Source organism: Cricetulus griseus, chromosome 3 (assembly GCF_003668045.3).
Source record: "Cricetulus griseus strain 17A/GY chromosome 3, alternate assembly CriGri-PICRH-1.0, whole genome shotgun sequence".
In the NCBI taxonomy this organism is placed as follows: Eukaryota; Metazoa; Chordata; class Mammalia; order Rodentia; family Cricetidae; genus Cricetulus; species Cricetulus griseus.
In genome coordinates, this window is record NC_048596.1 from 54401759 (window position 1) to 54425813 (window position 24055).

Below are 24055 nucleotides of genomic sequence, written 5' to 3' on the forward strand. Positions count from 1 at the left end.
ATATACATGGAAGCAGAATGTTGTATATATGATAAATAAATAAAATCTTTTTTTAAAAGTTTAAAATAATCCGGGCGTTGGTGGTGCACGCCTTTAATCCCAGCACTCGGGAGGCAGAGGCAGGCGGATCTCTGTGAGTTCGAGGCCAGCCTGGTCTCCAGAGCGAGTGCCAGGATAGGCTCCAAAGCTACACAGAGAAACCCTGTCTCGAAAAAACAAAAAACAAAACAAAACAAAAAGTTTAAAATAAAGTAAAAGGCCAAGTGGTGGTAGCACACACCTGTAATCCCAGCACCTGAGACAGAGGCAGCCCTGGTCTACAAAGCGAGTTCCAGGACAGCCAGAACTGTTACACAGAAGAAAAAAGAAGAAGCCAGATATGGTGATTTACCCTTTTAATCCCAGAATTCGGGAAGGCTCATTTTCAAATACAAAAATGGATCCACTCAAAAGACATGTTTATCAGGGGGGAAAAAAGCTTTATTGAAAACATTTAAAGCTGACACATCCTTAATCCCAGCACTTGGGAGGCAGAGGCGGAGGCAGGCAGGCAGATCTTTGAGTTTGAGGACAGCCTGGTCTACATAGTAAGTTCTAGGCCAGCCAGAGCTACAAAGTGAGACCCTGTCTCAAATACTAAGAAAATATTCATTGAGGAGATAAACCATGTTCATGACCTGGGCAGCTGAATCTCACAGATGCTAATTTTCACCAAGCTGATGTACAGTTGTTGGGCTCCACTGAGTACTTCAAGGTGGGCTTTTATTGGTGAGATCCGAGGAGCTGGCTCTCAGATTGGTATGGAAGAGCAAGGGTGCCTAGTGGGTGATTCCCACTAAGAGGTAGAAAAAACAATGACCAGTGGAGCAAAGCAAAATTTGGTTGTGGTATATTCAGAGTTCCATGTCGAAGAAAAAGTACCATACCACTACATGCAGTAATTTGGACACATCTCTGAACCAATATTGAGTGAAAAGACAAGCCACAGGGGAGAAAAAAAACTGGTATAATTCCATTCATACACAACCAAAACATGCAGAACCAATACAAACACATGTAACAAGGAAAGCAAGGGGATGATTAAGATCAGTGTGTCACTCATCTCCTACTCACTAGGGAGGGCACAGCAGGAACTTCAAGGAGTGGTGGTTTTCCCAGACAAGCTGTGGTGAGGGTACCAAGGAACCTTACATATCTCGAAAACACATGAAAATTAAATATTCTGCAGAAGAGGACACCAGATTGCCAGCGCCTCATGCAGCACCAAGTGTTCCTAATGTCTTTTTAAAACAACAGAGCATGTTGAGTGGCAAACAATGACCTCTTGGAGTACAGGCAAAGCCTGTCAGGAGGGTAGACTCCTGGGGACTTGGCATGTTATTATTTGCAGGTGACAGCCAACACTTTCTGTGGACTTAGCTCTATTTTTGATCCAGCCCCCCCCCCTCCTACCTTTCCTGTTGGCCCTGAGATCCAGAGCTGCTCTGGTCCAGTCTGTCTTCCTTATTACCCTACCATCACATCCCAGGAGGGTGGCTGCAGGGGTAGATGAGGTCTGAGGGGAAGAACAGTTCACACCTGATCCAAACTGTCCGACACCCCACCCAAGGTTAAACCAAAGCCTAACCTCATCTTCCATAATGCTGGGGAAGTTCTGCCTTGCTTGTCCTCTCCCCTCTTTAGGAATATGTCATTTTGATTTTTGATTTTTTTATTTTTATTTTACTTTTGATTCTCTATTAAGACAAACAAGCTCCCAAATTCTGTCATGTTTCAAAACATTGCTAGGCTCTTTGGTATACAAACATCTATCTTCTTTCCCCTTATAAATTTATATTATTTTTATTTCTCTATTATTTTAGTGAGTCTAAAGGCAAACAGAGTTAACTGGGGGTGCTGAAGCCTGCTGTGTTTAGCTATTAACTATATTTACATCAGATGCTGAAAGCTAGGCATGTGGATTCACCACACCTGTAATTCCCTGGGTTTGGAAGTCTGAAGCAAGCAGTTTGCTGAAAGTTCCAGGCCAGCCTGGGACACTAAATGAGACCCTGTCTCGATAATAATAATATAAATAATGATTTTTAAAAGCAAAAAGGGGGCTGGAGAAGTGGCTTAGTGGTGAAGAGTATATATTACTCTTGCAGAGGACCCAAGTTTAGTTTCCAGTACCCACATCAGGTGGCTCATAACAGCCTGTAAGTCCAGCCCCAGGGGATTCAATGCCCTCTTGAGGTCTCCATGAGCACCCACGTATACATGCCCATGCATGCATGAAAGTACACACACACTAAAAATGTCCTTCGCAGCCGGGCAGTGGCAGTGCATGCCTTTAATCCCAGCACTTGGGAGGAAAAGGCAGGCACATCTCTGAGTCTGAAGCCAGCTTAGTCTACAAAGTGAGTTCTAGGACAGCCAAGGCTACACAGAGAAACCCTGTGTCAAAAAAGAAAACAAAAAAGCAGAAGCAGGTGGATTTCTGAGTTAAGGCCAGCAAGGCCAACACTTCTATCCTACAATGTTGTCACGTGGTCTAGCAGTGCTTTATGTTTTTACAGAACAAAGATCCTAACTTTGGCCCCACATTCAGGTGAGCTACAAGATCTTCCTTGAAACCCCTGCTGCAGAGAGGTTTCCATGGAGTGCTGCCCTCTAGAGCACATTTGGACTCTCCTTGCCTGGATCCACCACACCCTCCCAAGGCCGGAGGAGGCAGAGCCCTGGCCCATTAGGATCTCATGCCTCCTGTAGTCTCCAGGCCTGATAATAATGGGAACTGGAAAACAGCAAGCAAAACAGTAAAGTGAGGGGTGGGAACCCAGCAAAGACGGGGAAGGACAAGAACCTAATGGGCACTTTATCAGCCTGGTAGAGGGGCAGGCAGGCTAACCAAGTCGCCCCCTTGCCAGACCCTCCTCTGCCAAAAGGGGCCGAGTTTCCGTGTCTGAACTCTACACATGGAAGAGCCCACAATGGACAGGTCCATGGAAGGAGCTAGAGCTGCCACTACAGGCATGAAGGGCCAACCTGGCCTCCTTCCTGTGGCTGGCATGAAATTGAAAGCAAGCCCAGCTCCCTCCTCTGCTCCCTTACTCCCTATTCAGTTCCGGCTCTACCTGGAGTCAGGAAGCCACAAGACCCACCACTTCAGCTGGTGTCTGGAAAGTGATCCCATCTCCAGGCAAAGGGGAGGCTAGGAAAGGCCAGAACCAGACTAGGGCCCAGCGTGGACCCAGGGCTGCCTGCAGGTTGTGGCAGGTGCCCAGGTCATAGGAGTGCTGCCCCCGAGCCCACTCCCAGGTGGTCTGGCCCCGAAGCAGCAGCATCCCATGGAAGAGCAGTCCAGCACCACACAGCAGTGCGCCTGCCACACAGGTGTCCACCACAAAAGCTAAAGCGAACTGGGCCAGAGACACTTTGCCTGTGGGGAGAAAACAGAAATGGTCTCAGGGGATAGCAGTTGGCTGGCCTTCCCAAACCCAAATCCTGCCTTCCTCCCACCCAAGAAGTGGGATTCATCCCTCCATTCTGTGAATTCAGTTACTCGGTTACACAGAGGAGCATAGCATCTGCTACCATCTGGGCCTCAGCGGCAACTAGTTCCTGCTGAATTGACCACCAGAGGTCATGAAACACTGTGCAGAAGCTAGGCACGAAGGGCCATGGGTTGTGGGATGTGCTTCTTGTGAGCTGTCTTCAGTGGGCAAACACATGCACAGAAAGCAGACTAATTTGATTGTCAGAGTTTGAGATTTAGGGAGTCATGAGAGGGCTGCTTACTGGTCATAGCATTTATCTATGGAGTGAAAATGTTAGTGGTAATGGTTGCACTACACTATATACTAAATATTTAGTATATTTGGAATACTAAAATCTACTGAATTTTACACTTCCAAATGACTAAAATGATGTGTTTTGTATCAGTAAAAGAGTACTTGGTCTGAGGAAATGGCTCATTCAGTAATCTGCTTGCCTTACAAGCATGAGACACTGAATTCAGATCCTCAGGACCCACATAAAAATCTGGATGTGGTATCATAGGCCTGTGATTCCAGCGATGATTGGTGGGAGGCAGAGACAGGCAGATCTCTGAAGCCTATTGGCTAGCTGGCCTGGCCTACTTGTCAAAGTTGAGAGACTGTGTTTCAAACAGAAGGTGGGAGGTACTCAATCTCCTCTCTCTCTCTCTCTCTCTCTCTCTCTCTCTCTCTCTCTCTCTTCCCCTCTCTCTCTCTCTCTCACACACACACTCATGAAACCACTCCAAACCATGGCAGAAATACTGTGCAAAAAATACTAAAGGTAGAGGAAATAGAGCTCATCTACTTTGATAAGGGGGCAGAGGAATATCCTGTCCAGGAGAGACTCTTAGGAGACAGTGTCAATGGTCTGGCAGTTTAAGAAGTCCTGTTACCCAGCAGATATGTGTGCAGTAAAAACCTGAAGGGAGGAAGGGGCTCCAAGAGCAGCCAGACATGCCAGAGTGTTTCGAGGGAGAGGAGAGATCTTCCACACTAAAGTACAGGATACAAAGTCTGTGGAGACCAGATGAAAGGAAGACCAAAAGGGAAGGTAGAGATGGAAATTTCGAAGTCTTAGCTTTAGGTGAGGCCAAAGGCAAAACCTGTGAAGAATGCAGCCCTGGAAGCCCCTGAGCCTGAGAGGTTCCTGAGAGGTAGAAGCTAGAGGAGCTGGGTTTTCTACAGACAGAGCCTGACTTGTGCCAGTCCAGGAGGAGGAAGGGCCGGGCAGAGGCCAGGTGGGAGCAAGGAGAGGCAGGAGAAAGCAGCTGCAAGCTGCACACATCCTTTGGAAAGAGGAGACAAAATAAGAAAACGGTCTACATAAGGTAAGGGAACCCCAAGAAAGCCAATGAAGAGAGCTGGGGCACAGGAAGAGGAGGGGACAAAACAAGCAGAGGCCTCCAACAAGGGAGGTGGTAGCTTTTGAAAGCTGTGGGCCCTCCTGCCCTCCTGGGAGAGTTGAACACAGGAACATTGTTGTTCTTTGTTTCTGAGACAAGATCTCAAAAAATGTAGCTTGGGCTCACCTTAAGCTCCAAATGTAACCCAGGTGGGCCACAAACTCTCAATGCTCCTGCCAGCCTGAGTTTCAAATGGAGAACAAGGTGAACCTAGCCATGAACACGTATATCTGGCAGCTCTCAGTAGCCAGAAGAAGGAAGATGAGCTAAGATGCTTGGGAGATTAGCAAGAGAAAGGTGGAAATGAAGGACTCTAGCCTAAACAGGAACAGTGAAGGTCGGACAGGGAAGATGAATTGAAACATAAAAACCAGGGAGAAAGGGTAGAAGATGGAGGTTACAAACAGGGAGGGCCAATGGAGGGGACACATTCTGGGTTCCGACAAGAAGTAGTTGTGGATATGAGAGTTGGGGGAAGTGAAGCACAGAGGTCAAGAAATGGGAGCCAGGAGCCAGCACATGCCTGCAACCTCAGTACTTGGGAAGCTGAGGAAGAGGCAGTGAGTTCAAAGCCAGCCTGGGAGACACAGCGAGACTGTGGGAGGGAGGGAGACAGGCAGGCAGGCAGGCAGGCAGGTACTGGGAACAGTAAGGAAGGCTATAACAGCTGCAGAAAAGCACCTACCCTTGGAAAACGGAACCGTAGAGAAATGTATAGAAGACCCTAAAAGGAAGCCAGCATGAGCACCTCAGTGGCTTCCAGAGGCGGGGTGGGGGTGGAGAGTATATTTGGGACAGAAGACCTGCCCATCTCCCCTAAGATAACCTTCTAGCTAGCATCCCAACAACCCATGGGCTTTCATACTAGCCTTTCCTCTTCTGTAGCAAGCCTTGGGATCCTTGATTTAGGGGCTAGAACTCTGTTCTTGTCTTGGAGCACCATGTAAAGCACAGTACTTCACACTCAGCTAGGTATGAGGTTTCCATCTCTCCTTAATTTACTCTTGGACGGGGTCCCCAGAGCATTGCCCAAGAGAACCAGCTGGACATCCCACCTCCCATGGGAAGGGTCCTTGTTCCCCAACACAGTGCAAGGGTCTCTGGCTCCTGCAAGATTCAGAAAACTGCCCACCTGTGAGTAGCATGAGCCAGGGCAACAGCAGGAGAGCCACTGTGTAGAGGGCTGAGTGGGCCTGCAGCAGGGCTGACAGGGCAGGGCTTAGCAGCACTGAGACATGGAGCAGGACACCAGCAGCGTGAAGCAGCAGGCACAGGAAGGGCCGGTAGTTATGGAAGCCCACACAGCGGCCCAGTAGGCGGCAGTGGTGGTCACGGCGTAGGATGCACACACGGCAGGCAGAGCAGTGCCCACTCCGTGGTGGCACCTGGCTTTGGCACTGGTAACAGTAACTGCAGAGGCGGGGGAGGGGGGAAGAGCCATGGGTTAGTGCACCCAACAGCTCTCAGTGCCCCAGACCATGCCCAACCTCAGCTCCAGAGACCATCTTGGAGAGCAGGAACAGCCACTGTCCTTGCCAGGCCCCTCAACTCTAGCGCTGCTGGTCTGAGGTGGTTACCTTCTGTGACATAGCCACTGAAAAACAAAGTTTTCAATGGCTTGGGAGTGCGTCAACCACTAACATCTCTTTCCCTCTCTCCACTCCAGTCACTACCCTTGTGGTTCTGGAATATTCTGGACCTGCGGTGGCTTCTGCCCTTTCATGGTCTGTGTCCTCCTCCCAGAAACCAGTTCAAAAATTCCCAAGTGGCTAACTCCACCACCTGTTGTGCAAATGCCTCAATAAGGCCCACCTTGACCACTTTTTATTTTTGTATTTTAATTTTTACTTACAAATGTATAAACTTAATAAATCTTAATATACTTGCAGATACTGTGGCTCTTTGGTAAAATGTGAATAATTAAATCAAGCTAATTAACAAATTCATCACCCAAAGGTCTTGAACTGAAAATCTATGTATTATTTAACATTGAAACTTTGGGCGGGGAGATGGTTCAGTGGTTAAAGGCATTTGTTGCACAGGCCGGACGACTTGTTCAGTCCCCCAGAACCCACGTGGTAGAAGGAGAGAACTCCCAAAAGTTGTCCTCCGACCTCCACATGTGTGCCGTAGCACGTGCGCTGGGACTTGGACACATCATAAATTCATACAAAAACTGATAAAAATAAAAGAAACTTGTGCTCCTGGCCTTCTTTTACCCTGTTCTATTTTTTTTTTTGTTTCCACATCATCTTTTACCGTCTGTTTTATGCAATTTGCTTATTTATTAGGCTTATAATTTATTATTTGCCCCTTCCGCCACTGAAATAAACTCCAGAAGGTCAGACATCTGTTTTTACTTCAGTCCCCAGAACAGTCAGTGCCTGCTCAGTATCTGAATGATAAGTAGCGGATGCCAGGTTCTAAAGGAGTTCTTTGGCTCTAACAACTCGAATGCTAACGTCATCTGGTTTCCTGCAGCTCAAGTTCCAGGACCTCTCTTGGTCCCAGCGTCCCACGCCCCCCACGCCCGCTTCTGTCCGCCGACCCCGGTGCCCGACACTCACGCCCAGCCCTGGCCTACGCCGCGGCCAGCCAGCATCACGCCCCGAATGCTGGGATCTGAGCGCAGGAAGAGTCCCACGTTGCCCAGCAGGTTAAGAAGCTGATAAGCAGCCAGCGCCAGCTGCAAGGCCCGGGCCAGGGGTCCCAGTGGGGGAGGCCCGGGCCCCAGCACCATCACGTAAGCCAGCTCCAGGACCACGGCGGCGGCCCACAGCGCGGTGAGCACCAGTGGCAGCCGCGCGGACGCTCCTTCTGCTCCTCGAGCCGCCCAGGGCCGCCCCATGGTTCCGACCCACCCGCTGTCGGATCCCTGGGACCCCACCGCTTCCGTATTGGGGCGGGCATAGCGGCGGACGGATGTCTGCCCTGACCAATGGGAACTCGCAGGGGTGCGTTGCGCGTCAGTTTCACAGGGCGGGGCCACAGACACAGAGAAGTGATTGGCTGACAGACCAGATTTCAAAATCCGGTTGGTGCTGCCGCTCAGTGTCAAAGTGAAGCGTCGCCAGCGACCTGCAGGGGCCACGCCCCCTGGCGTGGCTGGCTGCCACACCCCGGAGGATTGAGTTGCAGCCCCCGTGGCGTCGGGGTTTCCCGGCTCAGCACATTCTCACCACACTCCTCTACAGCCGCCCCGGTATTAATAGACCTGGCTGGCCCTATCATCTGGCCCCGAGCCTTTCTGCATGCTCGGGTGTCTCCATCACCCTAGAAAACTCCTCAAACAGCTTGTTGCCTCGGTGTTACTGACTTGTGAGATAGAAATAAGGGTCTGTTTCTCGTGTGCAGTGCTGGAAGGGGGGCAGACATTTAGAATGGCCTGCAGCCACCACCTGGACTCCACTTTATAGATGGAGTTCCATGACTCTCCCAAGATCACACAGCAGGCTAACCACAGGGCTGAAATGCAAACCCGCTGTCTAAGCTAGCAGTCACTCCAGCATCCCCCGCAATTCCGCAATCTTTGACTCCAGCACAATCTCTTCTCTGGTCCAGACCCAAGTTCCCTCGCCCCCTATCTGGCCCCACCCACATCCCCCATATTTAGTACGAATCCGATCTGGGGCTGGGCCGGGCTCTACTTAACCCGGCCTGAGCGTTCAAGAGCTTGCCCAGCGGATCAGAGCAGAACGAAGAGTCCGAGCAAGATGATGATGGTTATGCAGCCCGAGGGTCTGGGGGCCGGGGCGGGGCCCTTCTCCGGCGGCGGGGCCGGCGAGTACATGGAACAGGAGGAGGACTGGGACCGTGACTTGTTGTTGGACCCGGCCTGGGAGAAACAGCAGCGGAAAGTGAGTGCTCACCCATTTCCCAAAGGCAAAACTGAGGCTGAGAGGCCTCCTGGGCATCTGGGCAGTTCAAAGACCTTCCTATAATCTAAACTGCCGTTCCCTAACCCAGGCTCTGCTCACCAGCCATCTGCTTTCCCCGAGGGCTAGAAGAAAGGCTGGGAGTCCTCATGAGGGATTTAGGATGTCAAGGAGTTCCTAAGTCCCTAATGACCCCTGCCCCCAACTCTCTTGAGCCCACTGCCCCACTTCTGCCGGTGAAAGTAGATTTTGGACAAGGTCCAGAAGATCCAACTTGTTGGGTGGGAGGCGAAGGGTTCTCAAGAAGTTGTGTCCCTTTATACACCCACCCCACTCTCCAGTTAAGTATCCCCAGACCCCATCCTGAAAACATGCCAGGCTAGCAACCAGTGGGTGGTGTAGGGGAGAAGAACCATCTGGTACTCTTTCCCATCCTCTACTATGTATTCTGCTCAGGTTGGTGTCCACAGTGCCTCTATTGGCTTGACAATTGAAGAAACTGAGGCCCAGAAAACAGCAGAGATAGGCAGCCTCTCATATACTATGAGAAAAAGAGTCCCCCCATCGGAGGGTCTTTGTCCCTTGCCCCAACCCTCTCTTTCCCAAGATATTCCTCCCTGCTTTAGAAGCCCTGAGTCTGCTAAAAGACCAGAAGGTCAGGAGGAGGGGAGCCCTGGGTCCCCTTACCAGTAACTTAACCCGGGGGCCCAGATGGACACTTGTGCTGAGGCAGCGCCTTTGGGGGAGCTCAAGAGGGCCATGTGGGCAGCTGTTGCCCAGGCCTGGCCTTGTAGGGCACTGCCCCACTCCCTGAACTATTTTCACTCCTAGCTCCCCAGTGGAGGGAGCAGGACACCTGGGTTCCCTAAAAGAGAAAATGATTCCAGCTCGACTGAGAAAATTTTGAGGAGCTGCAGGCCAGGCAAAGTCACCAAGAGGCCATTAGACATGCCTTTTGCCAGCTATGCCTGATTCCAGGAAAGGGCCAGACATTGTGTACCCAGTGGAACTTGTAGGGTCTGAGAACCCCAGAATTTAGAACCAGGGCATTTCTTCTGGGTTAGATGACAGACGTTGACTACAGGGGTGGGGAGGTTGAGCTGATTGGGCTGAGGTGCCTGGGTGATCCACCCTCCACCCTACTCTCCCTCTGTCACACACCCACACACCCACACACCTGTCTCCAAGCATGGCTGTGCTCCCAAGCATGGCTGTGCTCCCAAGCATGACTGTGGTCCCTGAGTTTGGCAATCCCCTGATGATGTAATCCCTGCCCCTGGATCCAGCTGCCATTTATTTGCTCAACAACTCTTATTCCTACCCCCAGCCATCCAGCCCTCTCCCACATTCAAGTCTACTCGTCTCTACCATAACATCTGCCAGTCTCTTTCCTGCCTTTGTCATTTATATCAGAACCATGCTTTCATTCCAATTTACAGCCACCTATGTCCATCAACAATATCCACCAACAACTCAAATACACCATTAGTTCATCAACAGAACAGGTAGATGCTCTGAAAACCAGTCAGAGTCCCACACAGATGGACATGTGGGATATTTCTTTCTCATTCCACATCGCTTACCCCAGGGCTGTAACATCCTTGTGGTCAGATCCCGATCTGCCTCATCCATCCCTGCTCCTATATGCTTCCTGGTGACTGCTTCCTTGCTTACCAGTGACTCCAATATCCAGGGTCTGCAGTCTGGAGCACTCATGTTCTCTCCTGATACCTGAGTCCTCTTCAGCTGATCATATTAAAAAACAATTGGCTTGTAAATATTTCTTGGCATTTTTAAAGGTCTTGTGTAGCCCAGGCTGGTCTTGATTTGCCGTGTAACCAAGGATGACATTGAACTTCTGAACCTCTGCTTCCTCTTTCCTTTTAAAGTTTTTATGAGATTTATTCATTTTATTTTATGAGTGAGTGTTTTGCCTGTGTGTATGTATGCGTATCACATCCATGCTTGGTGCTTAAGGAGGTCAGAATAGGGTATCAAATTCCCTGGACCTGGAGTTAAGGGTGGTAATGACCCACCAAGTGGGTGCTGGGAATCAAACCCTGATCGTCTGCAAAAACAACAAAGCAGCAACTGCTCTTAATCACTCAGCGATCTCTCTCCAGCTTTTCCTCCACCTCTGTTTTGCTTTTTGAGTCAGGGTTTCTCTATGTAGCCCTGGCTGTCCTGTAACTCCCTCTGTAGGCCAGGTTGGCCTCAAACTCAAACTCATAAAGATCCCCCTGCCTCTGAGTGCTGGGATTAAAGACATGTGCCACCACTGTAGGGCTCCTTCCTCCACTTTCTAAGTTGGGGGTTGCAGGTATGCACTACCACACCAGGTTTTAAGTGGTGCTAGGAGTCAAACCCAGGAGTCTTGTGTGCAAGGCAATCCATCACTCCACCAACTGAGCTACATCCCAGAGGTTCCATAAATTTATCTTTAAAAAAAAACTTTTTCTTTAATTATTTATTTTTATTTGTGTGTATGTATGTGGGCATCCATGGAGACCAGAGAGGGTGTCAGATCCCTGGAGTTTTAAACCTCTTACATGGATGCTGGGAATCCAATCTGGGTCCTTTGGAAAAACAACCAGTGCTCTTAATCATTGGGCCATGATTCCAAACCCATAAATAGGTGATAAGAAGGCCTGCAATCAGCATGAAACAAAGTACATTCCCATATCTCCTCATATCCACTCCCATCTCTTTCTATCCCTTCTCACCTCATTTTACCCTTCTGTTCTGACAACCATTGTCCCTGCTTTTAATTACATTTAAATTAGCTTTTAAATTTACATTTGGAAGACAGAGGCAGGCAGCTCTCTCTCAGATGATCTGTTTCCTCATAATGAGTGTCAGGATAGCTAGGTCTGCATAGAGAGGCCTGACTCAAACATAATTAATTAATAAGTTCTGATGCCTCCCTCTTGCCTGGAGCTTTGCCAACTCTCTGTGGCTCTCAGGATCAAGTTCAGACTCCCTGGATTAGCACCCAGGATCATGCATGACCTGGCCCCTGCCACCCCTCCGGTCTGTCTGTCACCACTGATACCCCAACACCTCCAGCTTTATTCTAGCAGTGCCCACAATGCTTCAGTCCCACAAACAGAGCAACTGTTTCTGACTACACATTTTCCCTTGTGTCTGCCCCTGCCTGATATGCCCTTGTCTGCCCTTCCTGGGCCTGTACTAGCTCCTGCTCCTCCATGTGAGCCTCCACATAATTTGAACACCCCAAATTCCTTTACATGTCTCTGCCAGTACACCTCAGAGACCTACATGACTCTGATTCTGTGACCTCTTTCAGGGAAGGGCTACATCTTATTAAAACTCATATTTGGGACCCGGGATGTAACTCAGTTGATTAGTTTTGACTCAGTTTAGCAAGAGTCAATCCCCATTATCAAATAAACAGGGTATGGTAGTGCATTCCTGTAAGCCTTAATCCACTTAGGAGATGGAGGCAGGGGGATCAGAAGTTCATTGTCACCACTGTTCAAAATTACACAAACCCCTGGAATACATATGACGTGGTCAAAAAAAAAAAAAAACCCTCATGTTTTCTCCCTCACTCCCTAACCCCCTACCTCCACACCTCCCAACACCCAGCCAATCCTCCTGCCATTTGTAGACCCAGGGCATCCATACTCCAGTGGTAGAAGCGGCTGTAGAAAATATGAAGGCAATCTCTTGCTCTTGGGTCCTTGTTGACTAAGGACTCACTTATACACCCCCTGTAACAGAAGCTCACCATGTTACCTCGGCAATGACAGCTGTCCAATACTTATAGGATCCTCTTCTACTCCAGCTCCCAGAACACCTGGAAATCTGGCCGAAGAGAGAATGCCAAATGGCCTCCAGGGCCACCTCTCAGGAGCATCCATCTGTTTTATGGTGGGAGGAATGATGTTTTTCTATTGGCTAACTGCTGCACATGAATCTACTGACATTTTAATTATCATCTGTGGCCCCATGGTTCCAGGCCACTCAGGTCACAGCCTGTCGGCGCTTCTAGTCCCTTTGTCCAGGCACTGATGCAGCCATGCTATAAAGATTTAAATTAAGTCTCTATCATTCTATTTATTGATAAGACTCAGAAGTCAAAGGCTGGGGTGAAAACCTGCTAGCTCAGAGAGGTTGAGTAGCTGACCTTGCTTTTTGGCTAGAGATATTGCAAAAGACATGTCACTTCCCTCATCCCAGAACCCAAAAGAAGTGCCAAACTCAAGTTCCTGTCCTTTCCTTTCTGTGTGTTTTATCTATCCAAATTTGGCTTCTTTGGGGCCAGTTCCAGTCAGTTAATCACTGGTTTGTCCCATGATTCAAGGTTTAACTTTATTGGCAAATTTTGGGAGTGTCAGAGTTTGATCACCCGTGCAGTTTTTGTATCTGGGGTCTTCCTGGCAGGTGATTCCCGTCTCTCATCTAGATGTGATTCCCTTGAGGAGCTCTCAGTTTGGAGACCATGTACCTGGGCTATCTGGACCCTCAAGGAACTCCATGTTTTTTAATCCCATCTCCAGTGATTAAGATTAGACAAGGCTGTGGAGCAGGCTTTTTCTTTGGGCCACCAGATCACAAAAATAAAAAAATGACACGGAGACTTATTATTAATTATGAAAGTCAACTTTAGCTTAGGCTTGTTCCTAACTAGTTCTTATAACTTAATTAAACCATATTTTGTAATCTACGTTCTTTTATGTGACTCGGTTACCTTTATTCTTACTGTCCATCCGGCTCCCTCTGCATCTGGCTGGCAACTCTGCCTTTCTTCTTCCCTGAGTTCTCTCTGCCCAGAAGTCCCACCTGACTTCTTCCTGCCTAGCTACTGACCATTCAGCTCTTTATTAAACCAATCACAGTGAATCATCTTCACACAGTGTAAAGGAACATTCTGCAACAAAGCTGGAGTGCTGACCACAGGGAGGTCCCAAGTCCAAACTGGTACCTGCAGGGGCCCCAGAACCATTTCTCTTCTCTCAGTAGAAGTAAAACTCTAAGAGCAAAAGAAGCTGGGGAAGGACACAGAGCAAGCCAGTGGTAGAACCAGGATTTACACCCAGGGCCTTGAGCTCTAGGACCCGCCTTAATGGAGGGGCTAAGTGTGTGTGTATCAGGCTCAGTTCCAGGCATTCCCCATCTCTAGATCTATTCCTACTGTCCAATCACTATCTTTTGCCCCTAGACCTTCACTGCATGGTGCAACTCACACCTGCGCAAGGCAGGCACTCAGATTGAGAACATTGAAGAGGACTTCCGCAACGGTCTGAAGCTCATGCTGCTCCTGGAGGTCATTTCCGGTGAGGGCATACATCTGTGGCCAGGGAAATCTGGAGAGTTGTGGGAATGGTGTCAGCAGAGTACTGGAAGGGAGTTGTGTTGGAGAAGGGAAAGCTTGGGAACAGCATTTTAAAATTAAAACAGTTTTTTTTCAGGGCTGTGAATCAAATTCAGGGCTTCAGTCAGGTTAGACAAACACTCTATTACTGAAGTACATTCCAGGTCCCCTCCAATAATCTTTGACCCTTATCCTCTCCTCTTATACTCAGGAGAGAGGCTTCCCAGGCCAGACAAAGGCAAGATGCGCTTCCACAAAATCGCCAATGTCAATAAGGCCCTAGACTTCATTGCCAGCAAAGGAGTTAAGCTTGTGTCCATTGGTGCTGAAGGTAAGAAGGGAACAGGAGGAGCCTGGGCAAAGACTCAGAGGGAATCAATAGGTTTCTTCTGCAAAACCCAGTGGAGATAGTTATTGCTGTCTATTAGAAGTAACTGTACCCAAAATGCCAGCCCAGCACCTGGTACATAGCAGGTGTTCAACAAATCATTCTTTAAACAACAAATGAACAAAAACAACAACAAAAAACCACTAGGTGATTATTGAGTGCTTGTTAAGTGTTTACAAGGTACCAGGTCTTGGGTGGGATACAAGGGCCAGGAGGCTGAGCTGGAGGACCGTGTGCTGAGGCCTGGAATCCAACTCTGACTCTTGTCCCTGACAGAAATTGTTGATGGGAACCTGAAGATGACCCTGGGCATGATCTGGACCATCATCCTCCGCTTTGCCATCCAGGACATCTCTGTAGAGGGTGAGCAGAGGAGGAGGCGGTGGAGAGAGCCAGCTCAGACTCTTCCCTAGCTAACACTTCTGTCCCTTTGTCCCCCAGAGACTTCAGCCAAAGAAGGCTTGCTTCTCTGGTGTCAGCGGAAAACAGCACCATACCGCAATGTCAACGTACAGAACTTCCATACCAGGTCTGTTAGATGGCATCGTGGGTACAGTGAGCAGCTCTGGTTCGTGAAGGTGTAGACTGGCCCTGTCACAGACTTCAGTGATTGGAGGGGCTCCAGTTCAGTTATTGAAACAGCCTCTGAAACAAGGACTCAGGACACAGGCAGTGACTGGGACAGAAAAGGAGGGTTGCAGTACACTCCTGGGACAAGGAACAGTTGTGACATCCATGGAAACATATTTCAGCCAGAGAAGACCTGGATACTCCACATACCTAGAAACTGGTCTGGTCTGAGCCCAGGAGTGGGAAGGGATTGTAAGGAACTGTGAGGAGACGGTCTGGCAACGAGGGGCCAAGAAATTTACTTGACTGCATTTCACAGTAAAGGAGGTCCTGCTGGGGTGCTTCTAGGCTGAGGGTGGGACATGGCCTCACTCTGAACCCAAACCTGACAACTCTTTCTGTCTGTCCAGTTGGAAGGATGGCCTGGCCCTCTGTGCTCTCATTCACCGCCACCGGCCAGACCTCATTGATTACGCCAAGCTGCGCAAGGTGAGCCTCTGTAAGTCGCAGATCCAATTCTGCGGTCTCTGCCTTCGGCTGACCTTTCACTTTTACCCCTCGTGACTCTCTAGGATGACCCGATTGGAAACCTGAATACTGCCTTTGAGGTGGCAGAGAAATACCTGGACATCCCTAAGATGCTGGATGCAGAAGGTGAGATCAATGGGTGAGAACAGTATTAAGTGGTACACAGCCCGACCTCCACACAGTACCCTGCTCTCCCCTCCTCCAGTGACATTTTACTCCTACCCCCTACTCTATCCCCACCTTTCTCCCTTCTCTCTCTCTCTCTCTCTCTCTCTCTCTCTCTCTCTCTCTCTCTCTCTCTCTTTTGTTTTTGTTTTTCAAGATAAGGATTCTCTGTATTTCTTTGGAGGCTGTCCTGGAACTCCTGTAGACTGGGCTGGCTTCAAACTCACAGAGATCCACCTGCCTCTGCCTCCCAAGTGCTAGGATTAAAGGTGTGCGCCACCACCACCCAGCCCTTCTTCCTTTTCAGAATCTATGGTTTTTGAGACAGAGCCTCATGTAGCCCAGGCTGGCATCAAACTCAGTATATCTCTGAGGCTACCCTTGAATTCCTGATTTCCCTGCCTCCACCACTCAAGTGCTGGAATTATAGGCAGGCGCTACCACTCCTAGCTCTTTTCACAATGTTTCATTCCATCATTTCTTTTCTCCAGGAGCTTTCCATTACCACCCCTGCCCTCCATCCCCCGTTTCCTCTGTGGAATGGCTCTGCTGTCTGTCTCATACCCAGCCTCCTGGTTATCCAGGATAATATTGGTTCCCAAGACTGGAAGCTTCTCTGCCTGTGGTCCCTGAGCCCAAACAGGGTTTAGTCAGTGAAGCAGCAAATATTTTCTGAGCAGCTGCTGTGTGGTACCCTGGATGTCTGTGTACCAAGAAGAACTGCTTCTGGCCTCCAACGAAATCATAAGACTTACAGAAAAGGCAGAGACTGAATTACAGGCTGGCTGGGACCACCAGGCAGAGTTCAGAGGTCCCTCATGAGGGCCTCAGTATCTGCACACTCATGCATGGTCTCACACCAGGCCCTAGGGTGATCACAGAGGGCTTCCTGAAAGAGGAAAACACTGGTCTTGGGGACACTGGCTGTTAGTGACTAGAAGTCTCTGCTTTTGTCATCCTGAGGGTATTATCTGCATGGAGGGGAAGAGTCTTGAGTTCATTCCCCACCCTGGCTTTGGTCAACATACACAGTATAAACCAAGAATTGAGGATGTTGCTAAGTAATATCATGAGAAAAGCCCTGGATTTGATTCCCATGCCTCAAAAAAACAACACACCTTGCTGTCCTCCCCTAGACATTGTGAACACCCCAAAACCAGATGAGAAAGCCATCATGACCTATGTTTCCTGCTTCTACCATGCGTTTGCTGGGGCTGAGCAGGTAAAGAAGGACCCCATTGCCGCCCCACTAAGGGCATTGCTGCCTAGGTAGGATCCAAGGGCCCAATCTTGGTGTTAGCCCAATATTAGTGGAAGGTGCCAAGTGGGAGGAAGCCTGCTGTTTCAGTTGTACACAATGGGTCCTTGGTGGGGGGATGGCTCAGGGACAGAGGCCTTTGTCCTGAAAGCACCCTCCCACCTTAGAAACGTGATCAACCCTCCTTGATTTGTACACAGACCAAGTTTTTTAAAGTTTCACACAGGGAAGCTCGGTTGTGGAGTCTGGGGTAGCTTGTCCTGAGCCCTCTTGCTGCCCCCCACTTACAGGCAGAGACGGCTGCCAACAGGATCTGCAAGGTGTTAGCTGTGAACCAGGAAAACGAGAAGCTGATGGAGGAGTATGAAAAATTAGCCAGTGAGGTGAGGCTAGGGCCAGAGAGCTATACTCTTTACCCTGTTCCCACTGACTGTCCCAACTCCTCTAGCCTTAACCTCTGGCATGAGTCTGCAGAGCCTCCTTCCAGGTTCTTTCTGTTTCTGCCTCCTCACCATCTCCTGCCCTTCTGTCAGCCAAAACTCCCAGTCATTCCTGATTCAGTTATTGTTCATACACTCACTGGTCCCATCCTTCCCGTATATTTAGGTTTTTATGCCAACATATTTTGGTCCCTGGACTAAGATTGACTGTCCTGGAACTGGGATGTGGTTCAGTGGTAGAGTGCTTGTCTACCCTAGATTCAAGACACACACACACACACACACACACACACACACACACACACACACTAGTCCTCTAACCAGTGAAGACAGACTACCCCATCCTATTCTCCATAGTTTTGGAAGTCCCCTCCACATATTTGAGGCCTGGCCCTCTGGCCACAGACTATGTATGGAGTGGAGATGAGTGGGTGAGGTGTGGAGGTCAGCTCAGAACTTGCTGCTTTGCTCTGGTCCTGGCAGTTGCTGGAGTGGATCCGTCGCACTGTCCCATGGCTGGAGAACCGAGTAGGTGAGCCTAGTATGACTGCAATGCAGCGCAAGCTGGAGGACTTCCGGGACTATAGACGCCTGCACAAGCCTCCCCGAGTGCAGGAGAAGTGCCAGCTGGAGATCAACTTCAACACGCTGCAGACCAAGCTGCGCCTGAGCAATAGACCTGCTTTCATGCCCTCTGAGGGCAAACTGGTTTCGGTGAGATAGGCTGGTCATGAGAGTGCTCACATGCTCTGGGTGACCTTGGGTTCTTGATCCCCATCTGCATAATAGGTGAACTGTGCTGGAGGCCACCTTTGTTTTCCACACAGGACATTGCTAATGCATGGCGAGGACTGGAGCAGGTGGAGAAGGGCTATGAGGACTGGCTGCTTTCAGAGATCAGGCGTCTGCAGAGGCTTCAGCACCTGGCTGAGAAGTTCCAACAGAAGGCTTCCCTGCATGAAGCTTGGACCCGGGGTAAGTATATCTTATGGGACTAGACTCTTTCCTGGGACAAAATACACAGGACAGGGGCCAATGGTCTGCAGGGAACCAGAGACCAAATTTGCCCCGCCCTCAAAATTGTCTTACTATATAGTGCTAACTAGCCTGGAACTCACTATTTGGACCAGACAGAGATCTACCTGCCTCTGCCTCCTGAATGCTGGGGGTACTGGGATTAAAGACATGAGCTACCAAACCTGACCGGAGGCCAGATTTTTCATTCCATCCTGACTTGCAGTGCAATCTGGGCTCCTCTTGGGGCTAGTTTTGTTACCTATAAACTTAATCTCCCTCCTCTCAGGCTCTCATCCTTTGTAGTCTTCTCTGATTAATTTGTCATTTAGCTTTTGTATATGGAATAGGTGTCCAAAGATAAGTCCTTAATCTCAACATCACTATGTTATATTCAAAGTATATTGATGTAGAATACTGCATAAGTCAAATATATCTATCATTTTCCATAAATAATGCCATCCATTCAGGATTATATCAGAGATTTCGGTTCTACAAAAGAATGAGTCCTTGGGGCTAGAGAGATGGCTTAGTGGTTAAGAGCATTGACTGCTCTTGCAGAGGACCTGAGTCAATTTCCAGTAAACCATGGCTCACGGCATCTGTGTCTACAGTTCCAGGGTAGCCAACACACTCTTCTGACCTCCTTGTACACCAGGCATGAATATGTTGTGTAGACAAAACAGTCATACACATAAAAATGAATATTAAAAAGAATGGCTCCTTAAAAATGAATCTGTTAAACAAGGCATGGTGTCACACACCTTTAATCCCAGCACTAGGGAGGCAGAGGTAGACAGATCCCTGTGAGTTTGAGGCCAGCCTGATCAACATAGCAAGTTCCAGTACAGCCAGGACTATGTACAGAGAACCTGTCTCAGCAATAACAGAGCAGTGGGGTGGTGTGGATTATCAAGTAATTCCAAAATTGTAGCAAAGGTCATCCTGAACGTTGATGGGTCAGGGGACATTCCTTTCATTGGCAAGCAATGCCAAAGATCTGGCTGGCATCTCAAGGTATGCTGGGAAACTACACTACAGTACAGTCATGGTGGCCTCTGGGTGACAGGACCTTGTTCTCTTTCCGAGCAGGCAAAGAGGAGATGCTGAACCAGCACGACTACGAGTCAGCTTCACTGCAAGAGGTGCGTGCTCTGCTGAGGCGCCACGAGGCCTTTGAGAGCGACCTGGCTGCACACCAAGACCGGGTGGAACACATCGCTGCGCTGGCCCAGGAACTCAAGTAGGCGTGGCCAGAGGCATGGCCCTGACCCTTCCCATTGAGCCCCACCCAACTCCTCTGTCAGACCCTTGGTAACCAAGTGATGGCACCCTGTTTCCTCTCACACCATTACTGAAGCCCTTCCTGAAACACCATTCCCAACCCCTACATTTATCCATTGACACTTTCCCAGTCCCACTGCATGGTGAAACCTGTCCCCCATGACCTGAAAACCCCTTTCACCTCAGATGTTAGCCCACCACCCCAGTCAGCCTTGGCCTCACCAACCACCTCCTCCAGTTCCTCTTCTCCCACAGTCCTGCTTCTGAAACCCCAGGCTCCACATCAGGACATCTCCAGGGACTGGAACTGAGGATCCTGGGTGCCAGTCTTCCTGCAAGAACACACTGACACCCCTGAAAGAAAAAGCTCCTCTCTACCACACACCTACTCTGGCTGCCTAGCAATCACTCCTGCACCCTCACCCCACCTTGGGTTTCACCAGGGTTCAATTTAGGCCAGGGTCTGCCTCTAAATGCATTCCCCTTTTGACCTATCAGTGAGCTGGACTATCATGAGGCAGCCTCGGTGAATAGCCGCTGCCAAGCCATCTGCGACCAGTGGGATAACTTGGGTACACTGACCCAGAAGAGGAGAGATGCACTAGAGGTGGGCAGGTGGTCCAGGGAACTGAGGACAAGGTGAGGAGTCCAGCAAGCTACAGAGGGTCTGATCCATGGTCCTCCTGACCCCTAGAGGATGGAGAAGCTCCTAGAAACCATTGACCAGTTGCAACTAGAGTTTGCTCGGCGGGCAGCACCCTTCAACAACTGGCTGGATGGGGCTATTGAGGACCTGCAGGACGTGTGGCTAGTGCACTCTGTGGAAGAGACTCAGGTGAGTGCAGGCATTAGGGGAGAAGTTTGGGAGGCACTGAACATAATGAGAGGTAAACTAGTCTCACATCCCATCAGCCACACCTTTGGGTTCCTGGCTAATAGGTATAGGAAGCAGGAAAAATCCCCAGTTATATAGTGCTGGGCTGGCAGGCAAGAGGCCCAGATTCTTAAACCAGTCCTGCACCAACTACTAGGTGGCCTAATTCCCTGTTCTGCCTCCTCTGTTGCTTGTGATAAGTGGGTGCGCTGGCTGATCCTTTCTGTTCTCCCCCAGAGCCTGCTAACAGCACATGAACAGTTCAAGGCAACATTGCCCGAGGCTGATCGAGAGCGAGGTGCCATCCTGGGCATCCAAGGAGAGATCCAGAAGATTTGCCAAACGTACGGGCTGCGGCCAAAGTCTACCAACCCCTACATCACCCTCAGTTCACAGGACATCAACAATAAGTGGGACACGGTCAGTGTCACTGGCAACCCTGCATAGTCCCCACTTGCACGTTTGAATCAATGAAACCTCTGGTGTCCCAAGATATGGGGAATAAAGCCCACCTCTATCCAGATCTTGGGTCTGCCACAGATTCCTCATGGCATTGGATAAGCTTGAACACCATTTCTCTATCAGGATTGACAGACATATAATTTACTGTATGCATATCATCCACAAAGCCCACCTATACTAGTTATGTCATTGGGCACTATTGTACAGATGAGGAAACTGGAGCCTATAAATATGAAGCCATTTGCCTCAGAGTTTATCCCAATGTGTCTCATGAGAACAAGAACTGAGGTTTGAAGGCCTGAAGGCCATCTTGCCTCAGAACCATCTCCTGGCCCTCAGACTCAACCACTCTCTTTCTCAGGTCCGAAAACTGGTACCCAGCCGTGACCAGACACTACAGGAGGAACTGGCACGGCAGCAGGTGAATGAGAGGCTCCGGCGACAGTTTGCAGCCCAGGCCAATGCCATAGGACCCTGGATCCAAGGAAAGGTGGAGGTAAGGACTTGGAGAGCTGGGACAGCTCAGGGAATGGGGTTGAGGAAGTTAAGAATTCTTATCTTGCCTGGGTACCCCTGCAGGAGGTAGGGCGACTGGCAGCTGGGTTGGCCGGCTCTCTGGAGGAGCAGATGGCAGGTCTACGGCAGCAGGAACAGAACATCATCAATTACAAGAGCAACATTGACCGGCTGGAGGGTGACCACCAGCTGTTGCAGGAGAGCCTGGTCTTTGACAACAAGCACACAGTCTACAGCATGGAGGTGGGGGTCTCACCCTTGAGAAAAAGGGAAGGGAAGCCTGATGTGACCATAGCTGAACAGAGCAAGCTTTTCCAATGCCCCATGGCAATATGGCTATCCAGCAATTGGAAGTAACTAGTCCAGGCCAGGTATGATGCACACCTATAATGCCATCACTTGAGAGGTAGAGGCACAAAGATCAGGACTTCAAATGTCATTCTCAGCTACATAGCAAGTTCAAGGTCAGCCTGGGGTTTATGAGGCAAGAAAGAAAGGGGCAGGGAAGGAAAGGAAAATGATAAGTGACCTGTTCAGAGTCAAAGCATCCTAAAACCCACCCCAGGACTGGCCATGGCTGGTTGATCAATACTTAATACATAGTAAGCCATTATAAGATAGACAGTGCCAGGCCAGGCGTTGATGGCGCACACCTTTAATCCCAGCACTTGGGAGATAGAGGCAGAGGCAGGCAGATTTCTGTGAGTTTGAGACCATCCTGGTCTACAAGAGCTAGGTCCAGGGCAGCCTCCAAAGCCACAGAGAAACCCTGTCTCAATATAGTGCTGCTTAGAGTCACTTAGGGAAACTTCAAGATGGGGACAGAGGCCCAATAAAGGGGAGGACTTGTCCAATGCCACATAACGGATTAAGAATACAACTAACTAGACAGCCAGGTGTGTTGGTGTATGTCTTTAATCCTAGCACTTGGGAGACAGAGGCAGGTGGAGCTCTGAGTTTGAGGCCAGCCTGATCTACATAGAATTCCAGGACATCCAGGGCTACATAGAGTGACCCTGTCTCCAAACAAACAAACAAAAAACTGGAGTAAGGACAAAGAGTGGGCCACCCACTGACTGCCTTGTCTCTTGCCCTCTAGCACATTCGTGTGGGCTGGGAGCAGCTGCTCACCTCCATTGCTCGCACCATCAATGAGGTAGAGAACCAGGTATTGACCCGAGATGCCAAGGGCCTGAGCCAGGAGCAGCTCAACGAGTTCCGGGCATCCTTCAATCACTTTGACCGGGTCAGCAGGGCCCTAAGTCCTGTGGGCTAAGAGATGGGGGGGGCGGGGTTGGTGGGATTTGGAGACCAAGCCTGATATCCATTTGCCCTCCACAGAAGCGAAATGGGATGATGGAGCCTGATGACTTCAGAGCTTGCCTCATCTCCATGGGTTATGACCTGGTGAGTCTCCTACCCACTTCTACAAGTATCATCAGTTCCTCTCCTTCTGTCTGGCTCCCTCTTCACACAAATCATCTCTGTTCATCACACCCACACAAAGGCTATCTAAAGCACAGAGGTAAATCAACTAGTTGTATACAACCTCAAGGTCTTAGCTTGGACCATGCCCCCACTCCCAAGAAAAAATCATAAAATATCAAGCAAACAAGGGGGAGTTGCCATGGGCAAAAGACAGATTTCTGCCTAGCATGAAGAACTCCCTAAAGCCAAGCTGATAATGTCTTGGGAAGAAGAGGATACGTTGTCACTGGGTGATGCAAATCAAGTATGGAAAATCCCCAGGAGAGGACATAAGGAGCTCTCTTGACTTTATCACTTATGGACACTGTGCTTGCCCTCTGTCTCTGCAGGGGGAAGTGGAGTTTGCTCGAATCATGACTATGGTGGACCCTAACGCAGCTGGGGTTGTGACTTTCCAAGCCTTCATTGACTTCATGACTCGAGAGACTGCTGAGACAGACACAGCTGAACAAGTTGTAGCCTCCTTCAAAATTCTGGCAGGAGACAAGGTGGAATCCCGTGTGGTGGAGGGGCTGGCAGGCTAGGGCATGACCTAAGACCTGTGGGCCCTTAATGTCTCCTCTTTTTCTAGAATTATATTACCCCGGAAGAGCTGCGGCGAGAGCTCCCAGCTGAGCAGGCTGAGTACTGCATCCGTCGGATGGCACCCTACAAAGGATCTGGGGCTCCACCTGGAGCCCTGGACTATGTGGCTTTCTCCAGCGCCCTCTATGGAGAGAGTGACCTCTGACATTCTTAGGAGAGAAGGAGAGAGGGCATTTCCTGTGGTAGATTCCACTGTCCCTCAGAGAAAGGGCCTCAAGATCATCCAGCACTGTGTTTCCAAATAAAGACCAGGCTATGGTCTCTCCCATTTCCTCTTGTTTCCTAAGGGGAGACTGGGCCCTGGAGTTCTTGGGTAGGACCAGCTACCCACCCTACCTTGACCCAC

At 49.6% G+C, this 24055-nt stretch overlaps 2 protein-coding genes across 2 annotated transcripts; one reads left to right on the plus strand and one right to left on the minus strand.

Annotated features, from left to right (window-relative positions):
- Positions 1-454: 454 nt before the first annotated feature.
- Zdhhc24 (zinc finger DHHC-type containing 24) lies at positions 455-7817 on the minus strand. The gene is made up of 3 exons (XM_027408659.2): positions 7492-7817; positions 6057-6334; positions 455-3421 (listed from the first exon to the last, which is right to left on the minus strand). The coding sequence occupies exons 1-3, from the start codon at positions 7770-7772 to the stop codon at positions 3123-3125; spliced, it is 858 nt and encodes a 285-aa protein (XP_027264460.1). The 5' UTR covers positions 7773-7817; the 3' UTR covers positions 455-3122.
- An 820-nt stretch (positions 7818-8637) lies between these two features.
- Positions 8638-23977, plus strand: Actn3 (actinin alpha 3). The gene is made up of 21 exons (XM_027408655.2): positions 8638-8781; positions 13985-14099; positions 14349-14468; positions 14802-14888; positions 14967-15054; positions 15506-15584; positions 15668-15749; positions 16925-17010; positions 17337-17429; positions 17970-18200; positions 18314-18461; positions 19593-19743; positions 20283-20391; positions 20479-20619; positions 20896-21078; positions 21482-21616; positions 21700-21879; positions 22736-22882; positions 22978-23043; positions 23454-23612; positions 23696-23977. Exons 1-21 carry the CDS (start codon positions 8638-8640, stop codon positions 23852-23854), a joined length of 2703 nt encoding a protein of 900 aa, XP_027264456.1. The 3' UTR covers positions 23855-23977.
- Positions 23978-24055: the final 78 nt, after the last annotated feature.